Below are 14,546 nucleotides of genomic sequence, written 5' to 3'. Positions count from 1 at the left end.
TAAACATTTCTCCAAAGAAAATATACAAATGGACAATGAGCCCTTGAAAAGATACTCGACCTCATTGGAGAAATGCAAATCAAAACCACGAGATACCACATGACACCCACTAGTATGGGTATTTTTTAAAAAATCAGAAAATAGCCTAGACTGTGTCATTAGGTCAAAGATTACCTATTGCCCTATAATCTAGTTTTCCTAATGTTTTGGTTGACCCCAAAGCATCCACAGAAATATGTCCCTATCTTACTTAGGTCACAGAAACCTTTAAGAATCAGAAGAAAACTATGGCCCTTTCCACTAGGAAAAAATGTATGCAAATTTTGTATGCAGTTTTAGGGGTCTACAGACTCCAAATAAAGAAGCCCTAATATTTTAGGGTGACATAATCAGAGGAGAGTGTTGGGATTAGTGCTTCGTTTTTTGTGTGTGCGAATAATCCTTTAATCCTTATTCGTAAGGAGGCCTGCCTGATATATCATACTATACATATACACTACCCTCTTGTGAGTTTATAGAAGAGTGATTCTAGTTACTTAGGCAGTGAGTACCACAGGGAGAGAGAGAAGGATGGGTAGATGGATGAGTGGATGGACAGATGGACAGACAGGTAGACATTAATTTAAACAAACAACTTTGCCAAAGAGAAAAAAGTGTGTTAAGTACTGCCATTTAAACTAATTACTTTCTAAGTGAAATCTTTTCTCTGAGCTAAGATTCTTTTTAGTTTTCAACTTGGATTGACCAGGTTTTTATTTGCACAATCATTTTTAATGGAATTAAATTTGCAAAAACAAACTGAATGCTAGTATGATTCCTCGATTTATAATTTTAGGATTTTTGTCAGGCTGCACTGCAGCCAGAAAATTATTCAAATCTAGAGCATTTGAAGATTTCTTCTACTGTTCACATAAACGACCTTACCAAATGACAATGTCTTTCAAATCTGATTAATATTCTTTGTGATGAAGAAAGTCACATGGGCCACATGACTTATAGACTATTTTTTTAAAAGCATCTTTGATAGTCTTACCATATACTCCTTCTGTAATTTTCTAATAATACTTACTGTCTCACGGCATCAAGTACAGAAGTTACTAATGGGAGAGAAATATGGGCCCCTGGTGTGGGAGAAGGGGAGGAGCCCAGGTCCAGGCTGATTGGCCCTGTTGAGTCTCACCTCTGGTGGTATCTTAGTGAATACAAAAACAAATGAGCTTCTTAAGCACCTATTATGTGCCCGTGCTTTTTAAAATACCTTCCATTCATTACCTCACTTGACAGAATCCAGGAAAGGATGTGGTGTCATCCTTATTTTTTAGAAAAGGGACCCAAGGCTCAGAAAAATGAGATAACTTGTGATAACATGGTTAGTAACATGTGGGCCCTGCTCTGTTTGGGTCTAAACTCTGATTTCTTCCCACTTGTACTACAGCTGCTTCCCCCCACCTGAGCTGTTCGTAGTTGCATCTAGCTAACTATTCCTTGATGAGTGATAATGATAAAGAGAAGACTAAGGTGTCTTATGAAGAATAAATTTAGCAGGTAACCATTTGGATATTAAATGTGCCTATCTTCACCATACTGAAAGCAGAGTGGGGTAGTGGGACGAGCACAAGGGGTTGGAAGGTTTAACGGTTTGAGTTTGTATTCCACCAGCAATAGCTTGGTGACTTTTGGTAAATCACTTCACCTCCTCAGATCACAGTTACTCTTTCTTTAGGATGCAATTCCCAAAATACAGGCCTGTCTTACTGTATTGTCGTACATTGCTGTACAAATGTTATCACTACAAAGTTTTGTTTTCTGTTACCTAATATAGGCCAGTGCCAACAGCACATCGTTTTGCTAAGCACTGCAGTGGTACAGATAGGAGATGACTGCCTTGTGTAGTGATTAAATGCATCAGACCAGATCTTCCCTTTACGACTTACTGGCTCCCTGACTATGGACAGCTTGCTCAACTTCTCTGCATCTTATTTCACTAATGGTAATTTCTTCATTTCTCATGGGGATTAAAATAGGATCTTCCTTTTAGGAATGTTGTTTCAAACAAGTTGTAAGTTGTTAGCCCATTACGCCTAGCACTTCGTATTATATGAAAAATGATAGTTGTTATTATTATACTCTTTCTGACACCATCCTGAGCAATTACTATGTGTATTAATTTATTAATCCTCTTAACTATGAGTACTCTTGCTATCTGTTTAATAGAAGAGGAAACAGACGCATACTGACGCAAAGTAATTTGCCCAAGAACATGCAGCTAGTAAGTAGCAGAGCCTCTTGATTATGTAAGGGAAGATTTTTCTCCCAGATATCCAGGCAAAAAGATTAGGGATGAACTCCCAAGCCATGCTAATCTTTCTTTGTCTTGGTGACTGATTGTGGTCTTTCAACCCTTAGCTAAATGTTTCAGTGCTTTTTCTGTTTTTGGCCCAGATCATTAATTTTTGTTCATGAAATTATTAAAATAAATTTAGAGCTGCTGAAAAAGTTCTTAAGTTTACATAAAGATTTTGAATTCCTTCCCCTTAAATTTCTTCTTTCAGTACGAACAGAATGATTCCTCATTGTGGTACATTGATACATGGTAAGTAGGTCCAAGCTTTCCATCTTTAAGTTCATCACAGTTTCATGCATTGAATATATTCCCTTTCAGCCGTAACCTTGCCTTTTGTGATCTTTGCCTGTTTCCCACATTTGGCCACTTTCAATGTTTTCACTACACCCTGTTCAAAGTTCAGGTATTCAGACTCCTTAGAAGAGTTTCCTGCTTTCTCTTTGTTTCTAGAATTTTTTTGTCTTTCATTTTTAACATGTTTATTGGGGCATGATTTAGATGGCATACAAAATTCACCCAATGTAATTATACAGCGTGAAGAGCTTTAGTAGTTTTATGCACCTGTCGTCACACTCTAGTTTTGGAAAGCTTTCATCATGTCGAAGAGTTCCCTCATGCCTATTTGCAGTCAATCCCTACTCCCACCCAAGCCCTTGCCTTTTCTAGAAGTTTCTTATTAATGGAATCAGACAACATGTAATCCCTTTGCATCGGGCTTCTTTCACAATACATTTAAGGTACATCCATGTTGGTTCATGTATTAATAGTTGTTTTCTTTTTTATTTGTAAGCAGCTATTATCAGTTGATAGACATTTGGATTTTTCCAGTTTGGGGCTATTATGAAGAATGCTGTAGTGAAAATCCACCTACAGTTCTTTGTGTGGATGTATGTTTCCATTTCTCTTGGGTTGATACCTAGGAGTAGAATTGCTGAGTTGTATTAAGTGTATGTATAACTTTTTAAGCAACTGCCAAACTGTTTTCCAAAGTGGCTGCACCATTTCACATTCCAACCAGCAGTGGATGAGAGTCCCAGTTTCTCTGCATGCTCACCACATCTGGCATTGTCAGTTTTCTCTTTCCTGATAGCAGTTCTACTGTGAATGTAATGGCAACTTATTACTGTTTTAAGTTACATTTCCCTAATTACCAATCATGTTGAGCAACTTTTTACGTACTTATTAGACATTCATATATGTCTCTAGTGAAATCATTTAGAATATTTTGCCCATTTTATATTTGGGCAATATTCTTATTGGTGCGCTTTAAGAGTTCTTTTATATATTCTGGATACAAGTCTTTTGTCAGATATATGATTTGCAAATATTTTCTCTCTATAACTTGTCTTTTCATTTTCTTAATCGTATCTTTTGAATAAGTTCAATTTATCAGTTTATCCCATTTTTCTTTTATGGATTGTGCTTTTGATGTTGTATCAAAGAGACCTTAAGCCTAACTCAAGGTCACAAAGATTTTCTCTGATGCTTTCTTCATGAAGTTATTATTCTAGCTCTTACTTTTAGGTCTGTGATTCATTTTGAAATACTATTTATATATAATGTTAGATTGGATCTGATAAATTTTGTTTTGCTTTGTTTTGTGTATAGTATCCACCATTTATTGAAGAGACTGTCTCCTGTCCCCACTGAACTGCCTTGGCAACTTTGTTGAAAATCAATTAACCATAAATATATGGGTATATTTTCAGAATCTTGATTCTGTTCCATTGATCTGTCTGTTTATCCTTACACTGATACCACACTGTCTTGAATATTATAACTTTATAACAACTATTTAAATAAGGTTCAACCATTCCTCTAACTTTGTTCCTTTTCAAAATTATTTTGTCTCTTCTAGGTCCTTTGCATTTCCATATAAATTTTAGGATCAGCTTGTCATTTTCTGATATTTTGGTAGAAGTTGCACTGAATCTATATATCAATTTGAAAAGACTTGCCATCCTAACAATATTGAGTTTTTCAATCAGTGAAAATGATACATTTTCCCATTTATTTTTGTCTTCTTTACTTTCTCTCAGCAGTGCTTTGTAGTTTCTAAATATATAGGCCTTGCATTTCTTTTTCTCAAATTTTGCTTAAGTATTTTTATTCTTTTTTATGTTATTGTGAATAGAATTGTTTTCCTGATTTTATTTTCAGTTTGTTTGTTGCTAATATATAGAAAAAAATACAATCGATTTTCGTATATTGATCTTGTATCCTGAAGGTTTGCTAAACGCATTTATTAGTCCTGTTAGGTTTTTCAGATTCCTTAGGCTTTTCTACATACAAGATGTTACCAGCAAAAAAAGAGAGACAGCTTTAATTCTTCCTTTTCAACCTTTATACACTTAATTTTTACTCCATATCTTTCTGCACTGGCTAAAACCTCCTGTCCTATGTTCAATCAAAGAAATGAGAGCAAAACTCCTTGCCTTCTTACCAATTTTAGTGATAAAGCAATGTTTCATAAATAAATATGTTAGCTGTAAGTTTTTCATAAGTGCCCTTCATCAAGTTGAGGTCATTCCTTCTGTTTCTTGTTTACTAGGAGTTTTTTTGTTTGTTTTTGTTTTTGTTTTTTGTATCATGAATAGGTTTTGGGTTTCTCATATGAGCTTTCTGCATCCGTTGAAATCATCATGTAGTTTTTATCTTTTATTCTTTTAATATGGTATGTTATATTAACCGATATTTGCCTGTTTAAACAGTCTTGCATTCCTGGGATTAAAAATTTGGTCATGATATACAATCTTTTTTATGTGTTGTTAGATCCAATTTGCTAATACTTCGTTAAGAATTTTTGTGTCTTCGTTCCTGAAGGCTATTTGTCATTTACTTCTGATGTCTTTTCATATCAGGTTAATACTGCAATCATAAAATGAGCTCCTTCCTCATCTTCCTTCTGTAGAATTGATTTTATTCATTTTTATTTGTTTGAAAGAATTCACCAGTGAAACCGCCTGGGCCTGGGCTGTTTTGTTTGGGGGTTGTTTTGTTTTGTGGGGAGGTTTTTAATTACAAATTCGGTAATTGTAATAGATAAAAGGCTGTTCATATTTTTTATTTCTTTTTTGAGTGAGTTTTGATAATTCATGTCTTTCAAACAATTTTTCTTTTTTATCTGAATTTTGAATTTGTTGGTATAAAGTCATCCATAATACAGTCCTTTTAATGTTCGTATCATCTGTAGTGATATCCTATCCTTCATTATTGAAGTTGGTCATTTGTGTCTCCTTTTTTCTTCATTAATCTAGCTGGTAGTTTATCAATTTGATATTTTTCAAAGAACCACCTTTTACTTTTATTGGTTGTTCTCTTTCATTTTGTTATCTATTTCATTGATTTCTTCTCTTTATTGTTTTCTTTGTTGTACTTTGGGCTTGATTTACTCCTCTTATTCTAGCTTCTTGAGATGAAGGCTGAGATTACTGAGTTTAGATGTTTTTTTCTATTATATAATATAGTAATTTAAAGCTATAAAATTCTCTCTAAGCACTGCTTAGCTGTACCCTGTATCTTAGGTATATTGTGTTTTCATATTTAGTTCAAGATATTCTTCTCCCCTCCCTACCTTCAATTTATTTCCAAAAAAAATTGGATAATTGTCCTATTATAAATCTCCATGAGATTAAAAAAAGTCTCTTAACCATGAATATTTGTTTATGCCTGACAATTTTGATCAGTGTGATTCTTTTCTGATCATTTTATCTTTTTCTTTTGAGATAAGTGCCATGTGTGTTGGTCTCACTTTTTTCATATGTAGAATTTGAGGCTCAGAATTTATTGATTTAAAGATAAAGTATACTCATCTTGGGATGAATTCAAGTACGACCTACTAAGTAGCATTTCAAATATAGTGTGGGGCATGTGTATATGTATGTGTGTATTTTTATGCAAGATAAATAATTAACTCTTAAAATAGTTAGCCTTACTTAAATCCTAGTCCTCTCCTCACAGGTACCAGGTAGGTTTTGGTAACTGATGATAGCACTGCTCTGCCAAGGTCAGATGCTTCACTGAAGTTTTTCGCAGCAACCCCATTCCAGAATTATTTGATGAACCCATTTCACCAGTATATAGCTGGTATAGATCAGAGAAAATAATGCGCAAAATTTTCTCTTTAAGTCAATTAAACATTCTTGTTTTCATCTTTTTCTTATTCGCAAAAATTACTATGAAAACACAAATAATGAAGTTTTTAAAAGTTTGAAAACAATTACTACCTAATAAATATATACATTTTATTCACAGCTTCAATAAATTTGTAGAAAGAATCATTTTTAAAATTTTAAGATTTTGGAAATTCATAGCATATTGAAAACAGCGTTTATGCAGAATTGGTATTTTAAATATTTTAAATTTCAGCCACTTAAATCATATGCTGTTAATTTAGAATTTGTTCCATTTCAAAAAGTTTTTTGATTTTTCCCATGTATTAAAGAGAATTATTTACTAGGCAAATTAACAGGGCAAATAAGAAATTTTACTTGATTTACCTAAGGGGTCAAATTCTTTTCAGGAACTTAAGTAGCATCATTTGCAGTCTAAAATTAAAGTATAGATGAACCTCATCTAACATTGAAGTACAATTTTTACTTAAAAAATGTTTATAAGCAATTTATATTCTTATATATTTTGAAAGCAAACTGCTTTAACTTTAAATATTGACTAACAAAGTTCTTTCACTAATTCATCATGGCCTGTCCTCTCCCCTGTAACAGTCATTTGTTTTGTATCGATTATCAAATATATCCATGCATTGACTCTCCCCTTCCTTAACATTTATGATGCCTCCTCCAAAGATTTGTCTTCTCTTTTTCACTGTGGAAATCAAAGCCAAAGCAAGCAGGTGTTGCATAATGCTGAGCTAATGGGCCAAGAAGAATGGGGGTAGGGGGGTGGGGGATCAGTAAGGTACTTTCCTTTGGGAATACCCCATAATCTAGTGCCAAGTTCATTCCAATTCATAGCCTTGGATAATAACCCTATTGTCTTTTTTTTTTTTTTTTGCAGTAATTCACAGGCAATTTCTAAGATTTATTTTCTTTAAATTTCCCGGGGCATGGGGGGGCGGGCTGTGTAAACGGTGTATGGGCTCTTCTCTGTCATTGTCTACTCTGATCCATTACTTTTATTTTTAGTTCTGGATTTCTTTTGATCAGGTGTGGTTAAAAGGCAAGTGTAAAACTAGCTTATTGAAAATTATTGACATAATTTTTCCATTCTCCATGCTTTAGTTAATCTAGAAAGTGACCTGTCTTATAGCTTACTGTAAAAGCATATCATTTTTATAATTTGCAGAAATAATTTTGATAATCACCCTTAAAAAAATTTACAATAAAAAATTTTTAAAAATTTCAAATATACTATTTCATTTCTTCTCTATATGTATTGTCTCTTTTTCTATTTATCACCATAGAGAAAAGTTCCAGTCCTTGGAACTTTTTCAGGTTCTACTAATTAAAGTTTAGCCAAATTAATGGTTTGATGAGATCAAGTAGAATTCAAGAAAGGTATCTTTTAAACAATAAGTTTATTATTCTTTCCTACAGGTATTAAAATAGTATGGAAACAAGATATGGAAAGCTGTTATTTTTATGAAGCTGTTTGTATTGGTAACCCAGTAATTTGACTTTCCTGATTGATACATCCTTTGTTGTTTTTTATCCTCTAAAATATCTCATATCTATTAATCAGATAAACTGTTTTATTCATCCATATAGATCTGCATTTAGGTAACAGGAAAATTGGTATAGTATTTATGATATGATATGAAATGTTTAGGGCTATTTTTATGGTTCTTTGGATCCAGAATAATACTGAGTTTTTCAGTACTGTTAATGTTATTCTTCCAGAGTACTAAAATAAAATTATATAATCCCTTTGTAGGATATTTGAACATATTTATAGAAAAACTGAATGGCCTGGGAGAAATGACTTCTCAGCTATGAATGAGAGGGACCAAAATACAAAAACCTGGAAGAAATAGACATACTTACAGTACTTGAGTAATAGAAAAATTGTGAAAAACTTTGATATCCTCAGAGAGATAAAAAAAGAACTACATGTATAAAACAAGAATAGAATGCTGTGAAAAAGGAAAATTAGAGTATGAGGAAAAGCTCTTAGAAATTTAAAATAATACATTCAGTTAATTTTTTTTAGTAGAACAGTTGGAGGTTGACGTACTCTCCTAGCTGCTAAAGCAAATACCATACAAATTTGCTTAAACGGTGGAATTTATTGGCTCATAGTTTTGAGGCTAGGAGAAGTCCAAAACTGAACAGTCAGCAAGACAATACTTTCTCCCCAAAGACCATGGCATTCTGGGGCTGGCTGTCAGCTGTTCTTGGTCCTTGGCTTTTCTGTCACATGGCCATGCACATGATGATGTCTTCTCCTTTCTCTTCTGGATTCTATTGACTTCTTGCTTCTTCCCCATGGTTTTCTAGAAGACATTAGCTGTGCATACAGACAATATTAAGCAATCTTTTCAAAAAAGAGGCAATTATTAACTCTAGAAAAACTAAAAGTTGTGGAAAAACAGAATTTCATGATAGTATACCAGTTGGCTCAGTAGTTAACAAAATTTTTGCAGTCTGGAAATTTTACTGCAAAGTACTGAAAATACTACCAATTTAACTGAAATTGTGTGGTAGTTACATTAGGAGAGTAGGGAGAGATAACTTTACCATATTAGAAAAGTCTGTAGATATTGTCTAAAAATCAGTAAATCTAGAAATAGCCATATAAACATCAATTTAAAAATGTAGAGGTAATAATGAAGAAACATGTAAAAGAATTAAAAATGGGTGACTGAGGGTAAGACAGGAGAACACTGTTTTTCTTTATAAGCTTTTAGTATTTAAAACTACTTGCAAGTGCCCCTTTCCTAATTAAATTTTTAAAGGAATAATGGCATTTAAGATGTCAGCGAAATAGAATAAGTATAGCTTATAATCAGCATCTTACATTTTTGTCTTATTTTCCAGAGTTCCTGGAATAACTATTGCAACAGACATTATCTGTGGTTTTCCTGGAGAAACAGGTCAAGATTTTCAAGAAACAGTGAAGCTTGTTGAAGAGTACAAATTCCCAAGCCTCTTTATTAACCAATTTTATCCAAGACCAGGAACTCCTGCTGCAAAAATGGAACAAGTTCCAGCACAAGTGGTAAGATATTTTTCTTGTAAAGTATTATCTTTTGCCCATAGCTATAAAAATGCAGCTGTGTTGCCTACCTTAAACTACTTAATCATGGTATAACCCTAGAGTTAAAAAAACCATGGGGAGATTTCCAAATTAGGGCCAGAGGAGAGGGAGACCATGGGCAAGTAAAATAACATTGTGTAAAATAATAGCTTTTTGTTCTTTTGAAGAGTGAGGTTCAAGTGACTCTTGGAAAAAATGTATTTTTAAACTAATATCTAGTATTTAGCTGTATTTATAGGATAAATGCTTGGATGTTTCCAAATAACACAACATTTAAATATCTGTAAGCAAATGCAGTTTCATGTTTACTTTGCCTCTTAAGGGACCTTTTTCATAAATTATTTGTTACTTATTGGAGATCCCATGGTTTTTCTACTTCTCCTGGAAATAAATCCTATGCAATATTTATCTGTTTTTTTCAAGTATGTGTTGCTTTCACAATGAACCTCCATTAATTTCATCCTTATGTGTTCATAGATATATGAAAAACATGACTGAAAAGAAATGTGAATAAATTTGAGATCCAATAAAGGCAACTGTTTCCGAGAATGCCCCCAAAATGAATGGTATCAAAACAATGTGTAGTTTCTAGATGCATTGCCTGAAGATGGAAGAACACAAAATAAGCCTTAAGAGGAAGTAAACTTTTTCAACTGAAAATTTTGTACTGTTTCTGGTAACTTAATTTTTCTCAAATGCTTTTGATGCTTTGATGCATAAATGCAGAAAGGAATAACCCAGATCTTGTTATTGTTTTCCTATTATGCTGTATGTGAATAACAAACACAGAGCATACGTATTTTTAAAAGTCCCTTTTTCTCCAGTAAAACTGAAGGGAATATCAAGTTTTCTTTTCCAAAAATGTTCTTCATTTTATTTTTACAAATTTCTGTATAAGGGTAAGAAAATATTTTACAGCTAGACCACTTGATTTTCTTTCTAATTTAGTCAATAAGAAGCAGATTATAACACTATGGATATTCAATTTTTCACAAAAATAAAAAGTAAAATTAATTAATTACTTCGTTTTGATGTCCAGATTATAATTTTTTGTGGAGGTATACTTTACATACAGTAAAATTCACTCTTTGTACAATTCTATGGATTTTGACAAATATTCAATAATGTAATAACCACCACAATCAAAATATTTATAGGCATGCACTGAGCTTTCAATAAAGTGAGTCAGAAAATTTTCTGGTTTCCCAATGCATATAAAAGTTATGTTTACACTATATTGTAGTCTATTAATATTAACTGTGCAATAAATAGCATTATGTCTGAAACCATTGTACATACTTTAATTTAAAAATACTTTATTCCTAAAAAATGCTGACCATCATCGGAGCCTTCTTTGAATCTGCTGATAGAGGGCCATATTCACTGTTGATGTATGCTGACTACCAGGGTGGTGGTTGATGAAGATTGGGGTGGCTGTGACAGTTTCTTAAATTAAGATAACAATGAAATTTGTCCTGTTGATTAACTCTTCATTTAATGAAAGATTTCTTTGAGCCTGCAGTGCTATTTGATAGCATTTTATGCACGGCAGAACTTTCAAAATCGAGTCTGTCCTCTCAAACCGTGCTCAACTAAGTATATGTAATCCTTTGTTGTCATTTCAACAGTTTTCATGGCATCTTCACCGGGATTAGATTCCATTTCAAGAAATTACTTTGTTTGTTCATCCATAAGAAGCAACTTTTCATCCATGAAAGTTTTACTATGTCATTGCTACAATTCAGTCACATCTCCAGGGTCCACTTCTAATTCTAGTTCTCTTGCTATTTTGACCACATATGCAGTTACTTCCTCCACTACAGTCTTGAACCCCTCAAAGTCATCTGTGAGGGTTAGAATCAACTTCTTTCAATTCCTGTTAATGTTGATATTTTGACCTCCTCCCATAATTGAATGTTTTTAATGGCACCTAGAATGGTGAATCCTTTCCAGAAGGTTTTCAATTGACTCTGCCCAGATCCATCAAAGGAGTCACTGTCTATAGCAGCTATAGCCTTACAAAATGTATTTCTTAAAAAAAAAAAAAGAAAGTCTAAATTACTCCTGGATCCATGGGCTGTAGAATGGATGTTGGGTTACTGGGCATGAAAACAATATAAATCTCATCACGCATCTCCATTAGAGCTCTTACTTTACCAGATGCATTGTCAATGAACAGTAATGTTTGAAAGGAATCTTTTTTCTGAGCAGTAGATCTCAACAGTGGGCTTAAAATATTCAGTCAACCATGTGGTAAACAGACGTGCTGTCATCCAGGCTTTGTTGTTTCATTTATAGTACAAAAGCAGAGTAGATTTAGCATAATTCTTAAGGGTCCTGATGTTTTCACAATGGTAAATGAGCATTGACTTCAACTTAAAAGTCACCAGCTGCGTTAACTCCTAACAAGAGGGTCAGTCTGTAGTTTGAAGCTTTGAAGCCAGGCATTGAATTCTCTTTAGCTATGAAAGTCCTAGATGGTGTCTTCTTTCAATAGAAAGCTGTTTCGTCTACATTGAAAATCTGTTGTTTAGTGTAGCCACCTTCATCAATTATCTTAGCTGGATCTTCTAGAATAACTCACTGCAGCTTCTACATCAGCACTTGTTGCTTCACCTTGTACTTTTATCATATGGAGATGCCATCTTTTCTTAAACCTCAAGAACCAACCTCTGCTAGCTTCAAACTTTTCTCCTGCAGCTTCCTCACCTCTCTCAGCCTTCATAGAATTAAAGAGAGTTACGTCTTTGCTCTGGGTTAGGTTTTGGTTTAAGGGAATGTTACGGCTGGTTTGATATTCTATCCAGACCTAAAACTTTCTCCATATTAGCAGTAAAGCCTTTTTACTTTCTTGTCATTCATGCAGTCACTGGAGTAGCACTTTTCATTTCCTTCAAGAACTTTTCCTCTGTGTTTACAACTTGGCTAACTGTGTGGTGCAAGAGCCTGGCTTTTTGCCTGTCTTGGCTTTTGACATGCCTTCCTCACTAAGCTTCATTGTTTTTTGCTTCGGATTTAAAGTGAGAGACATGTGACTCTTCCTTTCACTGAACCCTTAGAGGCCATTGTAGGGTTGTTAATTGGCTTAATTTCAGTATTGTCGCATATCAGGGAATAGGGAGGCCCAAGGAGAGGGATAGAGACAGGAGGGGAATGGGCAGTCAGAACAAACACAATGTGTATCGATTAAGTTTGCCATCTTCTATGGGTGGGTTCATGGCACCCCAGAACAATTACAATAATATCATCAAAGATCCCTGATCACAGATCACCATAACAGATATAATAATAAAAAAGTTTGAAATACTGCAAGAATTACCAAAAGGTGACACAGAGACATAAAGCAAGGACATGCTCTTAAGAAAAATGGTGCTGATAGACTTGCTCAACACAGGGTTGCCACAAACCTTCAATTTATACAAAATGCAGTATCTATGAAGTGCAATAAAGCAAAACAGAATGAAACAAAGTGTGCCTGTAACAGTTCCATTGGCTCCCCCAAAATTCTTTCTTGCCCTTTGTAATCATCTGCTGCCTGTATCCCCAGCCCCTGCAACTACTTGTATGTTTACTGTCCCTATAGCATTGTTTTTAAATTTCAAAAAATGGTTTAACAAATATAGAGCAAATTTCAAAGTACAGCTTAATAAATAGTTACAGAGCAAACACCTGTTAATGGTATAACGTTGCCAACACCCTAGAAACCTCCTTTGTGTCTGTTTGTGGTCACAACCTCCTTTTTCTCCACAAAAGTATGCATGATATACAGTAATTTAGTTTTGCCTGTTTTTGAACATTATATAAATGGAATCAACTTTGGGAATAGTTTTTTCTGTAGAGTATTATGTTCATAAATTCACTTTTTTATATGTTTCTATTAATTTTATTGTTAATTTTTCCCCATGCATGTCTTTATTTTATTACTCATCTACGCATACACTGGATAAAGGGGGTGTTCTAGTTTGCTAATGCTGCAGAATGCAAAACACCAGAGATGGATTGGCTTTTATAAAAAGGGGGTTTATTTGGCTACACAGTTATAGTCTTAAGGCCATAAAGTGTCCAAGGTAACACATCAGTAATCGGGTACCTTCACTGGAGGATGGCCAATGGCATCCGGAAAACCTCTGTTAGCTGGGAAGGCACGTGGCTGGCGTCTGCTCCAAAGTTCTGGTTTCAAAATGGCTTTCTCCCAGGATGTTCCTCTCTAGCAAGCTTGCTCCTCTTCAAAACGTCACTCACAGCTGCACTGAGTTCCTTCTCTTTGAGTCAGCTCATTTATATGGCTCCACTGATCAAGGCCCACCCTGAATGGGTGGGGCCATGCCTCCATGGGAATATCTCATCAGAGTCATCACCCACAGTTGGGTGGGGCACATTCCAAGCAAATCTAATCAGCACCAAAACATCTGCCCCACAAGACTACAAAGATAATGGCATTTGGGGGACACAATACATTCAAACTGGCATGGGGGTATCAGTCACAAGGTTTTTACAATCACACGGTCACAAGATAAAAGCTATATAAGTATACAATCATTATCAAAGATTACGGTTACTGGGTTACAGTCCAACAATTTCAGGTATTTCCTTCTGGCTCTTCTAATACACTAGAAGCTAAAAAGAAATAGCTATATGATAAGTCAGTAGACATAATCATTTGTTAAATCCTAACTTCTCTTTTAAAACTCCTCCTTCTCATTTGATCATTCTTTCAATCTTCAGGGATGTCTGGGCAATGACCATTCTAGCTTCTTCATGTTGAAAAGGGGTGTTGACATTACAGAGTAGGGGAATGCACCTAGTTGGAGAGACTGATAAATCTGGGTTTCAGGACTTATCTGAGATGGGAACAATCTGGAGGTTTTAAGTTTCTGAAAAATTAAACTTAATAAGTAACACCTTTATAGAGTCTTAGATAGAGTCTAGGGTATTCTTTAGGGTTTTCAGGAATACTGTTGGCTGGGGCTTGTCATACTGTGGCAAT

General features: G+C 34.4%; 1 protein-coding gene across 1 annotated transcript in view; it reads left to right on the top strand.

Annotated features, from left to right (window-relative positions):
- Window positions 1-14,546, top strand: part of CDKAL1 (CDK5 regulatory subunit associated protein 1 like 1) — a 732,119-nt gene that overhangs the window by 552,603 nt on the left and 164,970 nt on the right. Inside the window, 1 exon segment of the mRNA XM_037843927.1 lies at window positions 9,340-9,520. Coding sequence (XP_037699855.1) covers window positions 9,340-9,520 — 181 coding nt within the window.

Source organism: Choloepus didactylus, chromosome 7 (assembly GCF_015220235.1).
Source record: "Choloepus didactylus isolate mChoDid1 chromosome 7, mChoDid1.pri, whole genome shotgun sequence".
NCBI classification, from domain to species: Eukaryota; Metazoa; Chordata; class Mammalia; order Pilosa; family Megalonychidae; genus Choloepus; species Choloepus didactylus.
The sequence above is the reverse complement of the archived record's forward strand: the minus strand, read 5'-3'. Positions and strand labels throughout refer to the sequence as shown.